The 26,467-nt window shown below is 42.4% G+C and overlaps 1 protein-coding gene across 11 annotated transcripts in view; it reads left to right on the forward strand.

Annotated features, from left to right (window-relative positions):
- The window catches only part of sobpa (sine oculis binding protein homolog (Drosophila) a), a 305,749-nt gene that overhangs the window by 218,981 nt on the left and 60,301 nt on the right, over nucleotides 1-26,467 (forward strand). For 7 of the 11 annotated variants that reach the window (XM_073055857.1, XM_073055859.1, XM_073055861.1 and 4 more), the window contains one exon: nucleotides 21,011-21,031. The exons of the other annotated variants lie outside the window; for them this stretch is intronic. In XM_073055857.1, coding sequence (XP_072911958.1) covers nucleotides 21,011-21,031 — 21 coding nt within the window. The remainder of the gene's footprint in view (nucleotides 1-21,010; nucleotides 21,032-26,467) is intronic. 11 annotated transcript variants of the gene reach the window in all.

Genomic DNA, 26,467 nt, shown 5'->3' on the forward strand with positions numbered 1-26,467 from the left:
TTTCGGGCTGCAACCCTTCATCAGGTGACCCATCTGCTTCAAATGAACAATAATCATACTAGTCCCAAGAAGAGCAGGGGGTCACTGAACTTCCCCAATGACTATTACCCAATTGCACTCACATCTACTGTATTGAAGTGCTTTGAAGGTTGGTCATGGCCTGAATCAGCTGCCTAAGCAAGGACCTGGGCCTGCTGAAATTTCCTATCACCACTACAGCCGATACGATTTCATTGGCTGTCCACTTGACCCTGGATCACCCGAACAACAGCAATACTATGTCAGGCTGCTGTTTATTACTTGACAGATAGACCTCAGTATGTGCGGTTGGGAGACTGTAGGTCTGACACGGTGGTCAGCAGCACAGGGGCGCCGCAGGGAACCGTACTCTCTCCGGTCCTGTTCACCCTGTACACATCAGACTTCCAATATAACTCAGAGTCCTGCCATGTGCAGAAGTTCGCTGATGACACGGCCATAGTGGGGTGTGTCAGGAATGGACAGGAGGAGGAGTATAGGAAACTGATACAGGACTTTGTGATATGGTGCAACTCAAACTACCTGCGTCTCAATATCACCAAGACCAAGGAGATGGTGGTGGACTTTAGGAGATCTAGGCCTCATATGGAGCCAGTGATCATTAATGGAGAATGTGTGGAGCAGGTTAAGACCTACAAGTATCTGGGAGTACAGTTAGACGAGAAGCTAGACTGGACTGCCAACACAGATGCCTTGTGCAGGAAGGCACAGAGTCGACTGTACTTCCTAAGAAGGTTGGCGTCATTCAATGTCTGTAGTGAGATGCTGAAGATGTTCTATAGGTCAGTTGTGGAGAGCGCCCTCTTCTTTGTGGTGGCGTGTTGGGGAGGAAGCATTAAGAAGAGGGACGCCTCAGGTCTTAATAAGCTGGTAAGGAAGGCGGGCTCTGTCGTGGGCAAAGTGCTGGAGAGTTTAACATCGGTAGCTGAGCGAAGGGCGCTGAGTAGGCTACGGTCAATTATGGAAAACTCTGAACATCCTCTACATAGCACCATCCAGAGACAGAGAAGCAGTTTCAGCGACAGGTTACTATCGATGCAATGCTCCTCAGACAGGATGAAGAGGTCAATACTCCCCAATGCCATTAGGCTTTACAATTCTACCGCCAGGACTTAAGAACTTTTTAAAAGCTATTATTAATGCTTTTGAGATAGTGATTTAGATGCATATCATATTTTTTACTGAGTTAAGTATTGTATGTAATTAGTTTTGCTACAACAAGTGTATGGGACATTGGAAAAAAGTTGGAATTTCCCCATGGGGATGAATAAAGTATCTATCTATCTATTAATTACCGCTCAGTGTTCAACATCATTGTACCCTCAGTTCTAATCAACCAGCCTCAAAGCCTGGACCTCTGTACTTCCCTTTGCAACTGGATCCTTGACTTCCTCTCCGGGATTCCACAATCAGTGCAGATCGGAAATAACATTTCCTTCTAGTAGACAATCAACACTGGCACAACTCAAGGACGCATGGTTAGCCCACTGTTCTACTCCCTCTACACCCACAACACCGTGGCTAGGTACAGCTCAAACACCATCCATAAATTTGATGATGGCACAACTTTTGTTGGCAGGATTTGAGATGGTGACGAGGAGGTGTACAAGAGTGAAAAAGATCAGCTGGTTGAATGGCGCTGCAACAGCAGCGTTGCAGTCAACATCAGTAAAACCAAGGAATTGATTGTGGACTTCAGGAAGAGGAAGTCGAGGGAACACACGCCAGTCCTCATCAAGGGATCAGAAATGGCAAGGGTGAGAAGTTTCAAGAACTGGGGTGCCAACAGCTCTGAAGATCTATCCTGGGCCCAACAAATTGATGCTTTAACAAAGAAGGCATAGCAACGGCTATATTTGATTTAGAGTTTGAGGAGACTTGATATGTCATCAAAGACTCTCACAAATTTCTGCAGATGTGCCATGGAGAGCATTCTAACAGGTTACATCACCATCTGGTATGGATGGACAACTGCACAGGATCGGAGAAAGCTGCTGAAAGTTGCAAACTCAGCCTGATGCATCACAGGCACTCGCCTCCCCAGCATCGAGGACACCTTCAAAAGGTGATGTGCTGTCTTCTCATTGCTACTGTCAAGGAGAAGGTACGGGATCCTGAAAGCACACACTCAATTTTCAAGTACAGCTTCCTCTCCTCCACTATCAGATTTCTCAATAGCCACTGAGCTCACCCTACTTTTTTTTCCCTCTTTTTTTCACTACTTTATATGTGTGTGTATATATTTATTTATAGTTATTATTATGTATTGCTGCTGCAAAACAACAATTCTCACAACATATACCACTGATGTTAAACCTAATTCTGATATTGCTCAGTTCCTCCAGCATTTTGTGTGTGTGTTGCTCTGGATTTCTAGTCTCTTACCAGGTCCTTTGTGTTTATTCCTAATCAGTCTACTTTTCTCCAAATCCTTGTAAATCCTGTCTGTGAGAATCCTCTCCAATAGTAAGACCTGCCACTGACATAAGACTCACTGGTCTGTAATTCCCAGGGTTATCCCTATTACCTTTCTTGAACAAAGGAATAATATTTGCCACCCTACAATACTCTGCCACTACTCCCGTGGCCAGTAAGGATGCAAAGGTCATCACCGAAGGTGCAGTAATCTCTTTCCTTTCATCCTGTAGTAACCTGGTCTGTATTCTGTCTGGACCCAAGGAATTATCTATCCAAATGCTTTCCAATATTTCCAGCACATCCTCTTGCTTAATGTTGACATTTGAGCCTGTTCTATCCCAATATCTGACACACACACACAAATTAGGGAAACTTTTTAAGGCATGTTTAATAAAAGCTGGTGAATATGATAGTTGTTAAAGAGGGATGAAGTATTGAGGTAAAATGATAGCCGTGGGTTTAACATTCAAGAGTCATAAAGAAAATGTTCAAAGAACTTTAAAAAAAACATGGAAGATTTCCTCATTATCAGCAGAGGGAGAATTCAATTGTTCATAATTTCTTTGGAGTTTGCCTCTAAGATAGAATGGGAAAAATATTTAGTTTCAAAACAGTTGCCTTTTGCTCTCCTATTCTTGCGCTATTGAACCAATAAGGACTTCTCATAATTGCAATGATTCTGCCGAAGCAAACAATAAACAGTATCAGAGATAATTCCACTGGAGCCGGAAGGGTTTGATTCATTACCTGCTCTAACGTACTGAAAGACTGCAGGAAGTGAGATCAAAATGAGTCCTTACAGCCTGTTCGGAGGATGCTAAAAACATCGTTTGGATTCTGAACTCTGTTGATATCCAGGCCAATGTTTCTCCTTACCAGCTTAAAAAAAAAACAGCCCAAAGCAAATCAATTTATTTTTAGACAGACCCGCAGTGTCAGTTGGATGGGATACAATATGTAAAGTATTTTGGGTCATCTGAGAGTTTAATTTCATTCCCTTGGTGTTAACTAGCAGCAGTGGTTCTTGCATTTAATAGTATTGTGAATTATTGAAGAAGGCTTATTCAGAAGTGATATCCAGGACTAGGACAACTAAGGACATCTTGAATAGTTAGGCAATGAGGTGGGGGAAAATGCATGACCTTCAAGGATTATCACATTCCTTTGCCCATTGTTAAAATGAAATACAGTCTATGTTTATGATGCAGGTGTGAATTATCCACTCCCTCAGGTTATCATTTTGCATTGTGAAAAGCAGTCAACAATGAGAGGTAGCCGAGTCTTCTGGAAGTCAAAGGTACCGGTAGGAGTCAGCCAACTCGGGTGTGGAATTGAGTCACATCTGCCCTGTGTGACACCTGACTAATTTTTTAAACTTTATACATACTGACTTCATAGAGATGAGCTCCAAGGTGAGGAAGGGATGGCTACATACATTACACATAGAATTTTTGTTCATGTTGTCCTGCCCTCCTGATTGGTCAGCTTGTCTTTCATTCTTCCTGCAGCCACCAGGGCAGCTGTGATTTCTAGCTGGACCTGGAAGATGGCGTTTTAGAGCGGTTATGTCTCTTCTTGCCGGACGGACAATCACAGACTTCTACAGCGTAGAAATAAGCCTTTTGTCCAACTCATCTATGCTGACCGAGATGCCTGCCTGAGCTGATCCAGTTTGTCTATGTTTGCCCTGAATGAGTGTAAACATTTCTTCGTCATGAATCTTTCCACAATCTCTTTTAAATATTGTAGTTGTACCTTTACTACCACTTCCTCTGGCAGTTTATTCCATAGAGCTTTCCATATTTATCTTGGAAAAACTAAGGTCCTATACAGATATAGCATGACATCCCAACCCTTGTACACTGGTGCCTTGTACAGTGAAGGCAGGCATGTCTTGCACCTTCTTCACTACCTTGCCTACTTCTGTGGCCACTAAATACTTACACCCCTCGGTCCCTCTGGAACCGTGATTCACAAACTTTATTAATTACTGCCCCCTTGACTCCCGGTCCACATCCTTGTGTCCCTCTCTCCCTTTCCAGTCACATAAAAATGTTGATTTAAGTGGTACAGTAAAATAAGATAGAAACTGCAGATTCAAACCAATGACAAGTAATTGCAAGAATTATGCAAATCTATTTAACGCTACAAATAAAATTATTACTTTATTACAGTAAAAATAATTGTAGAGTGTGCATTCGTAACCCAACTACTCACTGTCTCATTGCTTTCTCACCTTTCGAGACGGATGGGCTTGGTGCAGTGATATTGGCTTCTCAACATCAGGCTGAATGTCACTCAGATGCAGTCTCATATTCCCACATTCAGTAATTTGCGGTCTCTTTCATTGTTTTGAAAGAAGTTGGGCGACTGCATTGAAACTACACTCCACTGACGTTGGAAAAGCAACAAAGAACATCTTGACCTTTTTCTGCAGTGCAGAATAGTGTTCGGAGATTTCTTTCTGCAGCCGAAAGTCCTGACATGATTTCCTTGAACCTGGGCCTCAGCTCAGTCATTTTGTATCGAGATCAGTTCTTCCTTCCTGTTAATTTCTTATCCCAGGTGTTCAGGAACAGATTTATTACACAATCTGGAACTTGGATTAAGAGACGATCCTGAAATCTCTCTGACATGTCTTTTTGCAGCTCCGCCAGGTGGGCACAGTGTATTTGAAGATCATCATCTGGTATTCTTTCTTTCTCTTTCAATTCAGAGAGGCTTGGTAATTGGAAAAAGTCATGGCAACCTGTGTTGTATTGAAATAGGGTTAACTTGGACAGAAATGAGGAGACAACTAATTTGACTTTGATAAGATTTACATCATTTCCTTACAACTGGAGAATGATTTCATTAAACTTTGTGAATAATTCTGACAATTAAGTAACATCATATTTAATATTGTTACTGAATGAAGCATTTGAGATTTCAACGAATTTTATCACAGTTTCAAAAAGCGCATAAAAGTTTCTCGGCCAGTTTCTTTTTTGAGAGCTGTCTGACTTCTGTGTGCAACAGCAAGCATTCAAGTTGTTCATCGTTCTCAATACAAAGCTCTTGAAATAGTCAAGAATTGAATGCATGAGACTTGATTTTATTTACTACTGAGATAACAGTATTTAATGATTTGTGCAGCCGATCATTTAGGTTTTCTGTGACAAGGTATTGTCTGTGAATTACACGGTGAATGGTAAATATGATAGATAGAGCATTTTTCAGGAAAGTAATAACCCCATGGTTGCGTCCTGTGATTGATGGTGCCCCCATCTGTTGCACAAGCAAGAATGTCCTTCTCTTTGAAAAGTTGATGAGCAACCTGAAATATTGACTCCCCCTTCAAACCTGTTTCTAGTGCCCTTGTAAATAACAACTCTTGAGCCATGTTTTTCTCTATTATAAAGCAAACATAACCAAGTAGCAAAAAGTTGTTGCTTGGCAAAGTTGACTCATCCAACTGCAGAGCAAATTCTGTTGACCTAAGTATATTGCACAATGTGTCTTCCACATTCTCAGACATTTCACCTCTTCGTCTTTGAACAGAGTTGTTGCTGAGCAGAATCACTTTAGTTATTTAGTCTGGTGACTTAGAACTGTTCTCAGAACCTGCCTTACTGCTGGCAGAATCAGTTCTTCTCCAGCTGTATGTGGATTTCAATACTTAGCAATGTGCAATGAAGTGTATGAAGCATGCGAGTCATCACTGTTTCATTGTGAAGCGCTGGCAAACATGTTTTGAAATGTTTTCTGTTTCTGAAAGTTTTTACAAAGTAACTGAAAATAGGCCAAGTTCTTGTTTGCTTTATCAGAGTGTATTCTCTTCAAATGTTCAAAGAACCTGGATGGTTTCATTTGGAAAAAGAAAACTTTTTAACATTAGTAAACACAAAGTGCACTGCAGATGCTGTGGTCAAATCAAGACGTACAAAAAAGCTGGATGAACTCAGCAGGTCGGGCAGCATCCGTTGAAAGAAGCAGTCAACGTTTCGGGTCGAAACCCTTCGTCAAGACTAAAGAAGGAAGGGGCAGGGGCCCTATAAAGAAGGTGGAGAGAGGGTGGAAAACCCATCAGAGGAAAGATCAAGGGGTGGGGGAGGGGAAGCAGGCAGGGGATAGGCAGGAGAGGTGAAGAAGGAATGTAAGGGGAAAGCACTATGGGTAGTAGAAGAAAGCAGAGTCATGAGAGGTGATAGGCAGCTAGAAGAGGAGACAGAGTAGAGGTGGGATGGGGAAGGGAGAGGGAGGGAATTACCGGAAGTTGGAGAATTCAATGTTCATACCAAGGGGCTGGAGACTACCCAGACGGTAAATGAGATGTTGTTCCTCCAACCGAAGTTTGGCCTCATCATGGCAGTAGAGGAGGCCATGTATGAACATATCCGAATGGGCAGGATCTCCCGGTTGCCACTCACTTCAACTCTCCCTCTCATTCCCATTCAGATATGTCCTTCTTTATAATCTTCTTCTTAGGGCCGCTGCCCCTTCCTTCTTTAGTCCTGACGAAGATTTTCGACCCTAAACGTTGACTGCTTCTTTCAATGGATGCTGCCCGACCTGCTGAGTTCATCCAACTTTTTTGTACGACTTTTTAACATTGTCTGCTATTAGTTGTTTGGTGCTGGTATAAATCCGTATTTCAGATGCTTCACACTATACTGTCTATTCTTTTTTCATTTGGTCTGCTTCAGACACTTTTGTATTGGATTAATGACCACGGTCAATCACCCATTGTTTAAGTCCAACCTCAGGCACGTGATCAGTAAAGGGGGTGGTTATAGATAGATAGATAGATACTTTATTCATCCCCATGGGGATCTTCACAGCTCAGGCAAACCCTCACTCTCTGCCTGAAGGTATAGAAAGTGGGGCAGCAATGTCTCAGTGGGCCCATTATCTGGAGAAATACAGTCAAGACAATTTGAAAGGGCAGATTCTGAACTTTACCCCATTGTCTAATTCACGAGAATTATGTCACAGAATGATTAGAGAATGGGAATCATACTAGCTAATGATACGACAGTAGTCGTGTGGGCCTTGTCTGAGAAATAACATGATTTCTTCCATCCGGGTTTCTCATGATTTGCCAAATACAGAAGTGTCACACTACTTTTCAACAAGTACAACATGCTTTGAGCAAAGTCTAAAAGAACAGTGGGTTAGCAAGAGATGAGGTGATCATTGTGAGTAATTATGAGGCAATGACAATCAAGTGCTTCTAGCTAGTAAGTCATTTATTAAATTAAGCCTGTAATCCCTCAGCTGCCCTCCTTGCTACTGAGCTCTCCCCCCCTTGCCCCCTTTATCTTTATTGCTCTTTTGAAACTCCCACCGCCCCTGGGGGGACAATATCAGCCATTATGGGAACTACTGCTCCAGAACATAGCACAGTGCAGACATTTTGGCCCGCAATGTTGTGTCGATCTTTTAACCTACTCTAAAATAAATGTAATGCTTTCCACCTGCATAGCCCGTTTTTCTTTCATCCATGTGCTTCTCTTAAATGTCACTAATGTATGTATCTGCTTCCACCAGCACCCTTAGTTCTACACTCCACCTTTGACTTACAATATTCTCCAGGATCTGGCCCCTCATTATGTCTTGGTTTAACTTCTGAAAGTGTTTATATATATATATATATATATATAAAATTCCTAATGTATGCTCTTCATAAATTTGCAGTATTAGTAATCATTACCGGAGTACTATATACACGTATGTTACTCAGTCCTATACAGTTCAATTTTTCTATTGTCTGTATTCTGTTAGCAATTTTTTTTATATATACTCTGTATTTGTTATATATCCTTGTGTACATTAATAAAAATATTTGAAAGAGAGAACTTCTGAAAGTGCATCAGCTTGCACTTGACTAAGTTAAACTCCATCTGCCATTCCTTTGCCCACTTTGCCAGTTGATCATTGAAATCGTCACTATAAATGGGGACACAATACAGATCTCTGACCCTGTCACACAATGCTAGTTGTAGGCTTCCAGGCCTAAAGGCGGGCCACCTTTAACTCCTTCCTCCACGACTACTTATTATGCAATTGGCTAGCTCATCCTGGATCACATGTGATTTCATTTTCTGGGCCACTCTACCAAGGACCGAATCAAAAGCCTTGCCTAAGTCTATCTAGACAGCGTTTACTGTCCTGCTGTTGCCAATCCTCTTGGTAATCTCTTCAAAAGAAAACTCGATCGCATTTGAGACGCATGATTTCTCAAGCACACCACCATGCTGAGAATCCCTAACCAGTCCTTGCCTTTCCAAGTGCAGACAGTTCATGTATCTCAGAATGCCCTCCAATTAACCTCACAGTTAGGCTCACTGGCCTGTAGTTCTCTGGTTTGTCCTTGCAGCCCTTCTGAAAGGTGCAACATGAGCCATCTTCCCATACTGGAGACCATGGCTAGAATCTCTGCAAGGTCCAGAAATGTCTCGTTTGCTTCCTACAACAATACACTGCAATTTACCTGCGAGGCAAGAAATGCTGAGAGTGAAATGAAGTTTGAGAAATACTAACACGGATTTAACATGGGAATTAAAGTATCACAGTGGCCCAGTGTACGTTTTATGTGCTGAAAATGCTGGGAAGTTGAAATGTGCGGTAATGTAATAGGAACCCTGATTTGTACATGCCTTAAAGCTAATGTAATGTGGTTATTGTAGTGTACTAAGTAGTAACCCCAAGCGGCAATCCTACCATAGGAAATTGTCAAACAGAATTTTACAAATCATTATAGTTGTAAAATACAAACTGATGTTTTGGCATATCGAGAAAGGAGCCTCACATATTAATGTCTATACTGTAGCGGTGTGCTACACGCAGCGCTAAAATAATGACACGGAGTCGGTAAACTGCAATTAAAGATGATTTTATTTGAACTTCACAGCCTTGCTTTAAAGCCTCCCTCATCCCGCCCTCCCCGGGTGCGGATGCTCTAAGGGACACGTACTCACAAACCCCCGCAGGCTTTTTCCCTTTGTTGCGGACCTGGCCTTTGTGCCTGCGCGCTGGCTATTTGTGAGCCGGTTCGTGTGTTGTCGCCACATAACCCCCCCCCAGAACCGGCGATACACCCCCCAATGTCCACAGTCTGGGCCGGACCCTGTTTGGGAGGTCGGCCTCTGCGCCGCGGTGCCAGAAACTCGACCGGTTGCACCAGGTCCACATGGGCCAGTTTGAGTCGGTCAACCGTGAAAACCTCCTCTCTCCCCCCAACGTCCAGCACGAACGTGGAATTGGGCTTCTGCTTGCTGGAACCATAGGTGAGGTTGCAGCGTCCAGAAGCTTGGCAGTTTCAATGAAACCGCATGAACAGATGCGGCATTGGTCATCTCCGGTCCAAAAATCGTTTGGACCGTCGGGGTCACCAATTGTAGCGGTGGGCTACACGCAGCGCTAAAATAACGACACGGAGTCGGTAAGCTGCAATTACAGATGATTTTATTCGAACTTCACAGCCTTGCTTTTAAAGCCTCCCTCATCCTGCCCTCCCCGGGCGCGGATGCTCTAAGGGACACGTACTCACAAACCCCCACAGGCTTTTTCCCTTTGTTGCGGACCTGGCCTTTGTGCCTGCGCGCTGGCTATTTGTGAGCCGGTTCGAGTGCGCCAGGAAGTGGGTCACCACAATACTTTGCTTTAGTCAAAATCAGATGGCTAGGCCCTCGCATCATTTGCCACAAGAGCTAAGAGTGTGGAGACGTGCATCCTTTTGCACTATGCCTCAGTCAGACTGTTCTTGGAGGAGGGGACCAATTTGAGGAAAATCAGGCAACAATACTAGTATTTATTAGCTTTCCCCCTGCATACCTCAGACTTTAGATACAACACTGAGTCATGTCATCTGCAGAAATTCTGTAATGACTCAGCAATAGTTGGATGTATAAAGGGAGGACGGGAGGATGAATACAGGGTTCTGGTGGAGGACTTTGTCAAATGGTGCCAACTGAATCATCTGTAGCTCAACGTCAGTAAGACAAAGGAGGTGGTGATGGACTTTAGGAAGGCTATGCCTGCACTGCTCCCTGTTACTATTGATGGTGAGGACGGCGATGTGGTGAGGACCTACGAGTACCAGGGGGTGCACCTAGATGACAAATTTGAGTGGAGCACCAACACAGAGGCTGCGTACAAGAAGGGACAGAGTCACCTCTACTTCCTGAGGAGACTGAGGTCCTTTGGAGTATGCAGGCCTCTCCTACCAGTCTGTTGTCACCAGTACAATCTTCTGTGCAGTGGTGTGCTGGGGCAATGGTATCAACATGGGTGCTGACAACAGGCTCAATAAATTGATCAGAAGAACTGGGCTAAGTTATATGTGTCAAACTGGACATACTGGAGGCTGTGGTAGAACAAAGGACCCTACGGAAAATCCTGGCGATTCTGGACAATGTTTCTCAGCCTCTTCATGCCACGTTGGCTGAACAGAGGAACACTTTTAGTAATAGACTAAGACAACTGTGCTGCTCCAAAGGGCATGATATAAGGTCATTCTTACCCTTGGCCATTGGGTTCTATAATAAGTCAACCTATAGCCGAGAAAATGATGACTCTCCCTCCTGTTAGACCTTTTGAGTAACTTGTTTTGATTATTTCTTACTTCTCTTCTAATACTTGTATATCTGTGCATTTGTAATGCTGTAATTTTCTTTGGGATCAATAAAGTATCTATCTAGCTATGTAATGTTTTCCCATTTTATCATTCCATTGTCATTTCTGGTTCTAAATCCAATTACACATTTGGAATTTCTTCACCATAAGATTGCAGCAGTTTAACACCATCTTCTCCAAGGTCCAGGAGATTGTGAAACAAATGTTGGTCTCACCAAAAGATTGGCCTGGTAGCATAGTGGTAGTGTAACACTTTACAGCACCAGTATCAGGGTTCAGTTCCCATCACTGTCTGTGAGGAGTTTATTCATGATGGTGTGGGCTTCTTCAGGGTGCTCCTGTTCCCTCCCACATTCCAAAGACGTTCAGGTTAGTAAGTTAGAAACCTTCGGCCCACAAAACCGTGCCCTCTATTTTTCTAAGCTCCATGTACCTGTCCAGGATTCTTTTAAAAGACTCTATCATATCTGCCTCCACCACCATTGCTGGCAGCCCATTCCACGCAGTCACCACATTCTGCGTAAAAAATTTAAAAAAAACTCGCCCCTGACATCTCCTCTGTACCTACTTCCAAGCACCTTAAAACTGTGCCCTCATGCTAGCCATTTCAGTCCTGAGGGAAAAAGGCTCTGACTAGCCACATGATCGATGCCTCTCATCATCTTATACACCTTTATCAGGTCACCTCTCATCCTCCATCACTCCGAGGAGAAAAGGCCGAGTTCACTCAACCTATTCTCATAAGGCATGCTTCCCAATCCAGGTTACATCCTTGTAAATCTCCTCTGCACCCTTTCTATGGTTTCCATGTCCTTCCTGTAATGAGGCGACCAAAACTGAGCACAGTACTCCAAGTGGGGTCTGACCGGGATCCTTTATAGCTACAACATTACCTCTCAGCTCCTAAACTCAATCCCACAACTGATGAAGGGCAATGCACCATATGCCTTCTTAACCGCAGAGTCAACCTGCGCAGCAGCTTTGAGTGTCCTATGGACTCGGACCCCAAGATCCCTCTGATCCTCCACACTACCAAGAATCTTACCATTAATACTATATTCTGCCATCATACTTGACCTACCAAAATGAACCACCTCACACTTATCTGGGTTTAACTCCCTTTGCCACTTCTTAGCCCAGTTTTGCATCCTTTTGATGTCCCATTGTAACTTCTGGCAGCCCTCCACACTATCCACAACACCCCCAAACTTTACGTCAAGAGCAAATTTACTAACCCATCCCTCCACTTCCTCAACCAGGTTATTTATAAAAATCACAAAGAGTAGGGGTCTCTGAACACATTCCTGAGATACACCATTGGTCACCGACCTCCATGCAGAATATGACCTGTCTACAACCACTCTCTGCCTTTTGTGGGCAAGCCAGTTCTGGATCCACAAGGCAATGTCCCCATGGATCCCATGCCTCCTTACTTTCTCAATAAGCCTTGCCTGGAATACCTTATCAAATGCCTTGCTAAAATCCATATACACTACATCTACTGCTGAATCATCATCAATGTGTTTAATCACATCCTCATAAAATTCAATCAGGATCATTAGGTATGAACTGCCTTTCACAAAGCCATGCTGACTATTCCTACTCATTATGCCTCATCAAATGTTCATAAATCCTGCTTCTCAGGATCTTCACCATCAACTTACCAACCACTGAAGTAAGACTCACTGGTCTATAATTTCCTGGGCTATCTGTACTCCCTTTCTTGAATAAAGGAACAACATCCACAGCCCTCCAATCCTCCAGAACCTCTCCCTTCCCCATTGATGATACAAAGATCATTGCCAGAGGCTCAGCAATCTCCTCCCTCGCTTCCCACAGGGGCCTGGGTTACATCTCATCTGGTCCAGGTGACTTATCCAACTTGATGCTTTCCAAAAGCTCCAGCACATCCTCTTTCTTAATATCTACTTGCTCAAGCTTTTCAGTCTGCTGTAAGTCATCCCTACAATCGCCAAGATCCTTTTCCATAGTGAATACTGAAGTAAAGTATTCATTATGTACTTCTGCTATCTCCTCTGGTTCCATACACGCTTTTCCACTATCACACTTGATTGGTCCTATTCTCTCACGTCTTATCCTCTTGTTCTTCACATACTTGTAGAATGCCTTGGGGTTTTCCTGACTCCTGTCCACCAAGGCCTTCTCATGGCTGCTTCTGGCTCTCCTAATTTCATTCTTAAGCTCCTTTCTGCTAGCCTTATAATTTTCTAGATCTCTATCATTACCTCATTTTCTGAACCTTTCGTATGCTCTTCTTCTTGAGTAGATTTATTAACAGCCTTTGTACACCATGGTTTCTGTACCCTACCATCTTTTACGTCTCATTGGAACATACCTATGCAGAACTCCACACAAATATCCCCTGAGCATTTGACACATTTCTACCATACATTTCCCTGAGAGCATCTGTTCCCAATTTATGCTTCCAAGTTCCTGTCTGATAGCTTCATAATTCCCCTTACTCCAATCAAATGCTTTCCTAAATTGTCTGTTCCTATCCCTTTCCAAGGCTATGGTAAAGGAGATAGAATTGTGATCACTATCTCCAAAATGCTCTCCCACTGAGAGACCTGACACCTGACCAGGTTCATTTCCCAATACCAGATCAAGTACAGCCTTCCTAAACACACCTAACAAACTCCACCCCATCGAAACCCTCACTCTAGAGACATGCTAATCGATATTTGGGAAGTTGTGGGAATGCTGTGTTGGTGCTGGACGCATGGTGACACTTGCAGTCTATCCCCAGTACATCCTCAAATTGTGTTAGTCATTGATGCAAATAGCACATTTCATTGTATGTTTCAATGCACAGCATATATGACAAATAAAGCTCATATTTAATCTTTAATGATAATTCATAAATTCTACTTCAAGGAAATCTTAACTGCATTAAGTAATTTAAGTTTTAAAATAGTTTTCTTTGTGCCCTTGCAAAAATTTAGTTTATTAAATTTATAAATTAATCAGCACTGAAATTAATGAACTCAACAGCTATAATGATTTGGGTGTTTTATTATCTGCCCTTTAAGTTATTAGTTTTCCAAGGGATTAGCTGATTACATGGTATTTTGCCAATTTGTGACATTTTATAAAGACTGACTACCAATAGAAGATTCAGAACAATGTATTTTTTACTTAAGTTTTATGTCAGTATTAGTCTAATGAACATGGGTTAAATTTGTGAGAACGTGGTGATCACAACTCTGCTTTACTAGACAGACTTGCTGCACACAAGACAGAAGCCACAACTTGGACCTACTGTAACCATGGCAACTCAGGATGAGTGACGACTGATAATTTATCTCACTGTGCATGAGAAATTTCAATTAGAGGGGACAAAAAAAAATCTTTTGAAGAATAGTTTGTGGAAACTTGGCAGTCAAAAGTGCTCAGAGGTTAATACATTTTAAATAAAAGAAAAAAAACAACTCTAGCATGTCACAAAGCCCATAGCGCGAGTAGTGAGGTTGGAATTGAAGTGAATTGGGCAGCGGTGTAGCAGATCATTGACTCAGTGGAAGCTTTGCAATCATTTTTTGTATATTATTTTTAGCAGCTCTAATTGAATCTAGAATCTATTTTTGAATCTCAAACACAAGTGAATTTAAATTATGATTTTTCCCCTACCTATTTATGTTAAAGTGGCAATGCACAATGAACAAAAGTGATCAGTGGGAGAGGGATGGAGGGTTCAGTGGTGCTGCTCAGTAATCAATGATATACATTTACATTCTTATATCTATATTAATATATTTATATTTTTTCTCGGAAGAGGATTTTACTGTCTTAGTTTTGATACATCAATCACATCTTCTAAAGGTTCATTTATTATCAAAGTGTGCAACTGTGAAATCCTTCTCCGGATAGGCACGAAATCAAGAAAGAAAAGAACGGTAGCACGATCATCAACCCCTAAATCCCTCCTCCCCACACAAAAAAACAAACAAAAACAGAACGGGCACATCAACCTCCAAATTCCCCTCCCCTGCACACAAAAAAACAAGAAAGATCAGTTGAAAAACTTGAAATATAAAAAAAGCTAGAAGGCTGTAAAAAGTCTATAGTCCAAGTCCATATCGAAAACACAGAAATCCTGGGTAATGTACCCCGGGCACAGTGGCCGACCTTTAACTCTCTGGCAGCAGAGCGATCCCACCAGCGATCAAAAGGTAGTCTTCCCCTTTTCCATAACAAAGTGATCCCACCATTGATCAAAGGCAGTCTCTCCTTTTCCGTAACAAAGTATCCCACCAGCGATCAAAAGGCAGTCTTCCCTTTCCAGTAGCAGAGCGATCCCACCAGCGATCAAAAGGCAGTCTTCCCTTTCCAGTAGCAGAGCGATCCCACCAGCGATCAAAAGGCAGTCTTCCCTTTCCCGTAGCAGAGCGATCCCACCAGCGATCAAAAGGCAGGCAGCTGCCTTTCACCTTCTGCATTCGCCTCATTCATTCAATGACCAATTTAAGTTTGTGACGTGTTAAGTTTGCTTTATGTATGTTTGTTCAAAATGTGTAAATCTATGAACATTTGGCTGCAATATTTCCGCACACCATCCTTCAAAAGATTGCTTCTGCCCTCCAAAGTTGATAGCTCCCATGCACGAGGAGATCAAACAAATACATTAACTATTTTATTCCACAATATAATCATTGAAGTGCTTCCTCAAGTGTCTCCTATGTCTTCAGAGATTTTTTTCCATGAAGACCATGGTAGTCCATAAAAAACTGAAATTTATTTGGTGTTTTTGCTCTGATCTATGATGCTGGGTTGAATTAGGATTATACAGTCCCTAACTGAATTACTCGTGCTGCATCACCTCTGCTGAGGTCATGACTGAAGAGAGCATTACACCACATTTTACTGCAAAACTTCGAAGTATTATCCACACTCCTTTCTTTTGCACACCACGTTTTCATCTGCCATCTCCTCAAGAGACTGGAAGAAAGCAAAAAATATGACTGAGGAAAGGAAAAATAGGTAAAGAGAAAGAGAGAAGCCAAAGGTGAAGAGGCTGCATTCTCTGCATTGTTGTCAAGCCACAGGAGTTGAGAAGAGGATCTAACAGAAGTTTATAAAAATCTGATCGTTGCACACTCTTGATGCATGCAGGATGTTTGAAACCATTCAGCCTGTTGAGTTTATGCTAAATCATGGAGTAATCTCTTTCTCTTATTCATTTTCACTCTGACCTAGTCTCTCTCACTTGCCCATCCCCCTTCATCCCCACCCCTGATCTCCTGATTCTCCTAAAACCCACCCACACTAAGGGCAAACAGCAATCAATTAGCCCACCAGCCAGCGTGTCTTTGGATGTGGGAGGACACCCATGTGGTTACAGCAAGAATGTGCAAATTCTTCAGAGACCGCATTGGAGGTCAGGATCGAATTTGGCTGACTGGAGCAGAGGAACTCTTCTTCAAAGGGCAATGAAAGAGAGTTTTGATATACTTTTAAGATAGATTCCTGTTAAGCATGGAAGGGAAAGGGAAGGTGGAGTCAGATCAGTCCAAATTGTGGGACTGGCTTGAGAAGGTGCCTGTTTACAACAACACTGAGCGTGTCACAGTCTCTCTGGGGTCTCTTCTCCATTTCCATAGGTCATTGCCCTTGTTAGTGAAGGCTTTTCCTTGGAGAGCATCAGATAGAGCTGCACTGGATAACAGAATTAAATGCACATCTCTGTAATTTAATATCACTACGCTTAAAACTTAAAAATATGCACACTCTTGGATTCCAAAACAAATTGCATGTGTGGTCAGACAAGAGAAAAAGTACTTGTGTGCTGTCAGTTTTGAAGATTTTTTTTTCTCTACTTTGCCACAATACATTACTGTGTAAGCAGTGGGGCGGAGTTTCAGGTACAGTCGGCCCTCCTTATCCGCGGGTTCCGCATGCGCGGATTCAACCAACCGCGGATCAGGAAAACCCGGAAAGTTCTCTCTCCAGCACTCATTGTTTGAGCACATATAGACTTTTTTTCTTGTCGTCATTCCCTAAATAATACAGTATAACAACTATTTACATAGCATTTACATTGTATTAGGTACTATAAATAATCTAGAGATGATTTAAAAGTACAGACAGTCCCCGGGTTATGAACGAGTTCCGTTCCTGAGTCCGTCTTTAAGTTGGATTTGAAGTCGGAACAGGTACATCCAGTATTACTTAGTGTCAGTTAGTCAAACATTTGTCTTAGTATATAGTATATATTTTACCTTTCTATGCATATAAAACACTTAAGAAACGCATGTATTTCAATAATTAAACCACTGCATTGCTTAGTGATAATTGTAGCTTTCATCGGGGCAGGGCCTTTCACATGCTCCATTAAAGTTGTTCCGATCGTTGACCGGCTGTAGCCTAATGCTTTTCCAATGACCAATGGCGTTTCACCTCTTTCCAATCACTTTATTACTTCCACTTTACTTTCAATCGTGATTGTGATTATTTCCAGGGGGTCCCGGAACCAATCCCTTGCAGATAAGGAGGGCCAACTGTACGTGATGTATTTCTCCTAGTGGTTTTTGTGCGACATCAGAGGAACATGCAAGTGTAAATTGAAGTTGCAGGTTTAGAATCTTTAGCTGAGCAACGCCTGTGGCCCAGACTGAGTTTAGTCCAGACCTGTACTAAATAACTGATTCAATCTAAGACCAAAGGTTAATTAGTATTTGTACGAATCAGTAACAAATTCACCCACTAGGGTAACTTTTGTGATTTCAGCCAACAGAAACTTGGGTTACAGACAGTTCTGTAAGCCCATGGCAAACCGGGGAGTGTTTATATTTAAAGAACACTGCTGCTGCTCAGAGTAAAATAATTTGGGACAATTCCTGTGGTCTGCATTTTCTTTCGTCTGGCACCAGTCAAGTTCCAAGGGTGCCAGACCAGAGTTTCTCCACGTCCTTTGCAGTTCTCAGTTATGGTGGTAACGTTTTGTAACCTACCAGCTTAAATCATCTATCTTCTTGGTGATAATTATTGGAAACCTCTGAATTTGCTTGAACTATGAACATTTTAATATAAAGATTACATATAAATATCATGGTGTTCAAGGGAGTTCCTCACTGAGGAAAGCAAATATACTTAGCTAAGAGCATCCAAATCAAATTTGCACCAATTTCCATAGAGCCAAGGGTCCATATTAGTGTAACACACACAAAATGCTGGTGGAACGCAGTAGGCCAGGCAGCATCTATAGGGAGAAGCACTGTCGACGTTTCGGGCCCGAGACCCTTCGCCAGTCCTGACGAAGGGTCTCGGCCCGAAACGTCGACAGTGCTTCTCCCTATAGATGCTGCCTGACCTGCTGCGTTCCACCAGCATTTTGTATGTGTTGCTCGAATTTCCAGCATCTGCAGATTTCCTCATGTTTGATCCATATTAGTGTGATTATATTTACTTCTCACAATACAGCAATGTAGCACAGGAACCGGCCCGTCAGAGCACGATGTTGTATTGGACTAATTAAACTAGTAATTAAATGCCCAACGAAACTAATCCCTTCTGCCTACACGATGTTCCTCCATTTTCTGCACATTCATATGCCCTTCTAAGAACCTCCTATAAATGCCTGTATCATATTTGCCTCCACTACCACCCCGGCAGTGTATTCCAGGTACCCACCACTCTGTGTACAAAAACCTTGCCCCACAATCTTGTTTGAACCTTAACTCTCTCAGCCTAAGTACATGCCCTGTAGTATCAGACACTTGTATCTTGGGGGGAAAGATAGCAACTGTTTACCCCATCTATGCCTCTCATAATCTTACAAATTACTATAAGATCTCCCCTCAACCTCCACTGCTCCTGGGAAAACAACCCTGGTTTGTCCAACCTCTCCTCATAGCATGTATCCTCTAATCCAAGCAGCATCCAGGTCAACCTCTTCTGCACACTCACCAAAGCCTCAGCACCTTTCTTATAACGGTGTAACCAACACTGAATGCGGCCTCTTTTGCTGCGATGAGGCCACAGACTGACGGGTTGGAGGAGCAACACCTTATATTCAGTCTGGATAGCCTCCAACCTGATGACATGAACATCAATTTATCCAGCTTCCAGTAACTGCCCTCCCCCTCCTTCTCCTTCACCACTCCCCCATTCCCATTTCCCTCTCTCACCTTATCTCCCCACCTGCCCATCACCTCCCTCTTCGACTTTCCCTTTCTTCTGTGGCCCTCTGTCCTCTCCTATTCTTCTCCAGCCCTGTATCTCTTTCACCAACTTCCCAGCTCTTTACTTCACCCCTCCTCCAGTCCCAGTTTCACCCACTACCTTCTACTTCTTCCTCCCCCCCCCCACCACCTTATTTTGACTTCTCATCTCTCTTTCCAGTCCTGATGAAGGGTCTCGGCCTGAAACGTCGACTGTTTACTCTTCTCCGTAGATGCTGCCTGACCTGCATAGTTCCTCCAGCATTTTGTGTGTATTACTCTTTTGGTTCTGACTTTCTCTGCCCATCCCCTGCACCTTGTCCAACAATACCTTGTTGTTTATCCATTTTTTCAATCGATTATAATTCTTGTTTGGATACAGTTATGTGGCATTAGCAGTCTTACTGATCTCAGGGAAGCAGGCAAATATTCTTGTGATGCTGGGTGGTGGTAGTCAGCATGCTATCATGCCAGGAGGGGGTAAGAGGAGAGAGGACAGTTCACAGCACAGCCCAGACCAGTCTTGGCTCCACACAGACCTGCATCTGCTTTCTCAATGGATGATGATCAAGATGAGTAATCTTACCCTGTTCGATGATAGTTTTATTACCTTAGCCAGTAAATCAACGATATCACCATTGCTTGACCAACTCAGCACAACAGACATTGAGTCTGGGAGCATTCCAGTTTGTATGATTCAGTACCACACTAGGCATTGCAGTTAATACTATGCTATTTTACAAGAAATAGCCAGAAGCAAAGATTTAAATGTTTTAAAGAACAATATACAAGGGGTGATTGATATGTTCGTGGCCTAAGGTAGAAGGAGTCAATTTTAGAAAACCTAGCACATTTATTTTTCAACATAGTCCCCTCCTACATTTGCACACTTAGTCCAGCAGTCGTGGAGCATACGGATCTTGGACCTCCAGAAAGTGTCCACAGATGAGTGATTGATAAGTTCGTGGCCTAAGGTAGAAGGAGATGTTATACAGCTCTCGTTACATGCACATGCAGTTCAACTCTTTGAGTGATTATGCAGAAAGTTTGAAGTTAGTAACTCATCTCCTTCCACCCTAGGCCACAAACTTATCAATCACCCCTGTTGAGTTATTAACTTCAAACTTTCTGCATAATCACTCAAAGAGTTGAACTGCATGTGCATGTAACGAGAGCTGTATAACCCATCTCCTTCTACCTTAGGCCACAAACTTATCAATCACCCCTGTTGAGTTATTAACTGATGAGTTAACTTCAAACTTTCTGCATAATCACTCAAAGAGTTGAACTGCATGTGCATGTAACGAGAGCTGTATAACCCATCTCCTTCTACCTTAGGCCACAAACTTATCAATCACCCGGGCTGTGGACACTTAATGAAGGTCCAAGATCCGTATACTCCACGACCGCTGGGCTGTGTGTGTAAATGTAGGAGGGGACTATGTTGAAAAATAAATGTGCTAGGTTTTCTAAAATTGACCCCTTCTACCTTAGGCCACGAACTTATCAATCTCCCCTCGTAGCATACACTCACCCTGGCATGAGCATAAATCATGGCTGCACAACCCTAACAGCGTTCTGTATACAGTAATGCATTCCAACGCAACACGTTGATTTCAACACAAACTCGCTAACTCAACAAAAGATTTAAATTGTCAAAATTCAGTTCAGCAAGTTCTAACATTACTTTGAAATCTATTAAGCAGTAAAGTTGATTGCATTTGTTATTAAAACTTTTTTTCTTTTCTTTTTTTTAGGATAGAATAAAAGACACAACAGTAAGAATCTTTTTTTATTATTATAATAGAATATATTTACTATTTTAATTTCTTTATAATCCTGCTTCAGAATGGCGCAGTAATTCCCTGATTGTACCCACTTGTCAAACATCTGCGGCATTGACAGCACAATTAGCTATTTCGCTTTTCAGATGTTATAATTTCACCTTTTTCTTCAATTGTTGGTAACCTATATAACAGTATATAAAAATTGCATTATACGTAGACAAGTGAGCATGAATAATAAGGATGAAATTTAATCTCTGGCTTTGAACAGCGTCTGCAAATTTCTTGAATTCTGCCTCACAGTTTAAATTGCCTGAAATCAACACACTTAGCTTCTCTCCCCCCTTTTTAAGAGAGCAGCATTTCAATTGATAATGTTGTTTAAAGTCTATGCCTTTGTGGGTAATATGTTTATGTTACGAGGAGAACTTCATGATTGTCGGTGATTGTGACATTGCAGATGCTTGGCAGCCAGTTTCAGTGGCCAGGAATTTGCCAAGGATCAATGATGAGGTCATTAGCACAAAACTGTAACAAGGAAGTCTGCCATCATCTTGGTGCATGCAACATACAGATGAATTCCCTGCTCTATGTTTTGCTTTTATATCCTTCCTCTGCGTATTTGGTCCAATTAAACGGCTGCCCCAATTAGCTGAAGTTTCATTGAAGTAGTTAAAAAGGTATAAAAAAGACAAACTACTGTTTAACTGCGTACACATTATGTATTTAAATGAAATGCAGAACAAATTATAACAATATCAACACTACTACAGTACGATAAAACTGTGTATTAGTTCCTAAGGCAGGTTTGGTGGTTGTCCATCATGTCTGATGATGATAAGAAATCTACATGGGAGAGTTTTTCAAGTGCAAAAGCCATTGCACTGGAATAGTTCCACTGTCTCCACCTCAGAAGTCTGGGTCTAATGGACCGAAGGTTGTCACAACCGGGATCTTCTTTAGTTGCAGTGGGTGATCGTACCTTCTTCTGTGCCTCGTTGTGCCCTTCGCTCTCCACAGAGCATTGCAGAACTGCCTTCCTGGCCGTTGGATCAGACTGTAGATCTGTAGATCCAGCCTGCCAGCGCTGACCTTGCAAGCTAGGTCAGGCATGTCCCTATCTCACCAGGGTCTGGTGTAGCCTGCCTGTCGAAGTGATACCAGGGTGTGGCTGCTGTCACACGCAAACAGCGACTTGGAGCCACAGGTGAGAGCTGAAGGTACACGGCCATGTTCTTTAGATTGATTGTAAATTAACAAGATCAGCGCAGACACCTACTGTAGATAATAGACTGCCTTCATACAATTTTTGACGATTTTCCATTGTAACATTCAAGATGATACCTTCAAGTTCTTCGTAGGTCCTAACTTGTTGAAGTAGTGAAATTGTTTCATTTTCACTCCCTACCATTCCTGGCATCTCCAAGCCCTGAATGCTTGAATCCACAGTGAGTGAAACAGTTCTGAATTGGTCTTACTCCTTATTTCTCGCCGACCATCAGTGACAAAAATCACTGCTTTTCAAACACAAGCACTCACAACTGACAGTGTTTAAAAACTGTTGGTTGTAAGCATGGTGTAGTGTCCAACGACCACACAAGTGCATGCACCTGATGCTAGTTAGAAGCTGTTTGGCAACAATCCCCTGTCTCAATTAAGCAGCAGTGTCCAAAGTAAACAAAGGGAATCCTGCGACACACACAAAATGCTGGTGGAACACAGCAGGTCAGGCAGCATCTATATGGAGAAGCACTGTTGATGTTTTGGGCCGAGACCCTTCGTCAGGACTAACTGAAAGGAAAGATAGTAAGAGATTTGAAAGTAGGAGGGGGAGGGGAAAATGCGAAATGATAGGAGAAGACCAGAGGGGGTGGGGTGAAGCTGACAGCCGGAAAGGTGACTATTTTCTCGATTAGTTTTTGTTCTTTAAGAGTTGTCTCGAATAAGTATCTGCCCTGATTGAACAACGGCCTGATTAACTGCAATCCAGTGTATTTATTAATAGAGAGATACAGCGGGAAACAGGCCTTTCAGCCCATCAAGTCCATACTGGCGATCAATCCCCAACCCCACTTACATTAGCCTACATTTTAGTCCAGTTTTGCATTCTCCACACATTGTTATCAATTCCCCAGATTCTAACTCTCACCTATACACCAGGGGATAATTTACAGCGGCCAATCAATCGACCAACCCGCATATTTTTTATGATGTGGAAAGACACAAGCATCCGGAGGTAACCAGCTCAAACTTCAGATGTCAACGGAGGGGCAGCACAGTTACTGTCACACTGTTACAGCACCAGTGACCAGGGCTCAATTCCCACCTCTGCCTGTAAGGAGCTTGTACGTTCTCCCTCTGACCCGTGGGCTTCCTCCCACTTTCCAAAGGTTGTAGGTTAATTGGTCATGGGTGAAATTGGGTGGTGTGGGCTCGTTGAGAGGGAAGGACCCCGTTACTGTGCTGTATCTCTAAATCAAATCTAGATTAAACTCAGGTCTCTGGTGCCGCTCTACTAGCTTCGTAGCTGTGCCACCAGAAAATGATTCTGCTTTGCAAACATTTCTGTTGCAAAAGAAATTCCTGAAGGTGGTCCAACTTAAGTTTGTAGTAAGTAAGGTTTTAACAATATTCAAATCCATCATTTACTATATGACAATGCTTCTGGCCCTGAGCATAATTTGTCATTCCCTTAGATAATTCTTCAAATTCCATCACATTTCATTAAAAAACAAGTTTATGATAAATTGTCTCCATTAATTTTGTGTTTAATTCCTTATTTTGGTCTTAAAATGTTTATAATATTAGTTAAAATTTTGCATTATTTTTAATGGGTGCAGCCTGTAGGAATTCTTCAATGTGATTAGGTGCCTGTCCTATTGATAACCTGAATTGCAGAATCACACCTGAGATCCCCAAAGTGGAGACCAGGATGAAATTCACATAGTAAAAAAGGAAATCCACGTTACAGCATCTCTGAACCATGGAGGCATGAGATTGCAGGTGCTGGAATTCTGGAACAACGCACAAAAGCGTTGGACAAGCTCGACAGTTCAGGCAGCACCTGTGAAGAGAAATGGACAGTTGACATTTTAGACAAGACCCAAAATGTTAACTGTCAATTTCCCTCCGAGTTTGCTGCCTGACCTGCTGAGTTCCTCCTACACCTTTGTGTGTTGATCACTTAACTTCTGTGTGAGCTGCTATTCCTTGCTGACGACTACAGAATTGTAGTCTCGGTGCCTTTAGAGACATGGAGTGCAAGGGACGAAACCACTGTTTAAATTTTGTGGATCAAACACGAGGAAATCTGCAGATGCTGGAAATTCAAACAACAACACACACAAAATGCTGGTGGAACACAGCAGGCCAGGCAGCATCTATAGGGAGAAGCCTGACGAAGGGTCTCGGCCCGAAACGTCGACAGCACTTCTCCCTATAAATTTTGTAGATGCCAGGTTATTGATGAAGGTCACTGTAGCATGATGGTACTTACTTCTGAATTAAAGGCAGCAAGGCAATTTTTCAACCACTTCTGACATTGCGAGACATGATTTCTAGGATGATTGGTGTTTTACTTAGTATTAATTGACCCAAAATACACATTGAAATGTTATGGCAACTTAATGCATTGTTTTTAGGTTTTTTTTGTGGTGGTGCTTATCTCAGTAGCATGACAGAAATGGAAAGGGACCTTTGGCTTTTGGTTTTGTTGTTGCTTTTGTTCACAGAAGTTTGTGTGTGTGGAAGTACTATAGGTTGATGTGGATGGTACTGTCTGTTGGTTTGAACCTGTTAGTTTTGGATATGGTGTTTGCTCAAACACTTCTGACTGATATTTCAAATATCTCACAAAGAATAGGTGACAGTATTATTTATAAATAGTTACAAGTAACCAGTATGGTGGCTCAAAAATAATCAATAAGTTTCAAGACCTTGGTCTTAATACCTCCTTGTGCAGTTGGATCCTTGATTCCCTCACTTGCAGACCCCAGTCAGTTCGGACTGGCAACAATAATTCCTCCACGATCTCCATCAGCACACATGCACCACGAGGCTGTGTGCTTAGCCCCCCGCTCTACTCACTTTACACTTATGACTGCGTGGCTAAGCACAGCTCCAATGCCATATTTAAATTTGCTGATGGCACCACTGTTGTTGGCTGAATCAGAGGTGGTGACGAATCAACATATAGCAGGGAGACTGAAAATCTGGCTGAGTGGTGCCACAACAACAACCTCTCACTCAATGTCAGCAAGACCAAGGAGCTGATAATTGACTACAGGAAGAAGAAGTCAGAGGTCCATGAGCCAGTCCTCATCAACGGATCAGAGGTGGAAAGGGTCAGCAACTTTAAATTCCTTGGCATTATCATTTCAGAGGACCTGCCCTGGGCATAGCACATAAGTGCAATTATGAAGAAAGAACAACAGAGCCTCTACTTCTGTAGAAGTGCAAGTATTTGGCATGTCACTAAAACTTTGACAAACTTCGATAGATGTGTAGAAGAAGGTAAAGGTGTATCAGACTCACACCATCAGATTCAGGAACAGTCATTACCCCTCAATCATCATACTCCTGAAACAATGGGACAATTTTACTCAACTTCACTTACCCATCACTGATATGTTCCCACAACCTATCAACTCACTTTCAAGGACCCTTCATCTAATTTTTTTTTTGGTATTTGTTGCTCATTTATTTATTTTTTTTCCCCTTTTGTATTTGCACAGTTTGTTGTCTTTTGCAATTTGAGTGCTTCTCCATCCTTTTGGGTACGGTCTTTCGTTGATCTATTCTGGTTCTTGGATTTGCTGAGTCTGCCCACAAGAAATAGAATCTCAGAGTTATATGTGTACTTTGCTAATAAGCTTACTTTGAAATCTGAACTTTGCAAGTTTTTCCAGCACCATTTCACCCCTCAATCCCCAATTTGATTCCTTAAGCTAACATGGAAGGGAGCAATGTGAAGGGTATTGTTAAGCACTGTGTGAGAATTATATCTCTGAGTATGCAGAAATGTCAGTTTATTGAGAAGAATAAACCAATAAACCATTTGTTACAAGCCTACTAGGTACAACTTGGGTCCACCTGTCATTCTCTGCCTTTATCAGATCAAGGTGCTGTCTTCACCACAGCACAACCATTGGGTGTTTCACTTTGCATGTACATGGGTTATGAGCAGCAGTGATAAATAAACATTACTTCTCCACCTGACAAATGATTAAAGTCTGAAATCAAGTGGTCCACATAAAATGAAGGAGACTATGCCCTATCAATAGCAGCCCTGAAGGCGTTACAATAATTACTGCCCCTAATCATCAGTATGCTGGCTGGTGGCGTAGTGGCATCAGCACCGGACTTTGGGGCAAGAGGTCCCGAGTTCGAATCCAACCAGCTCCCGTTAAGAGCTAGTGATCTCTTTTTAAA

The sequence above is a fragment of the Hemitrygon akajei genome, chromosome 9 (genome assembly GCF_048418815.1).
Source record: "Hemitrygon akajei chromosome 9, sHemAka1.3, whole genome shotgun sequence".
Taxonomy (NCBI): domain Eukaryota; kingdom Metazoa; phylum Chordata; class Chondrichthyes; order Myliobatiformes; family Dasyatidae; genus Hemitrygon; species Hemitrygon akajei.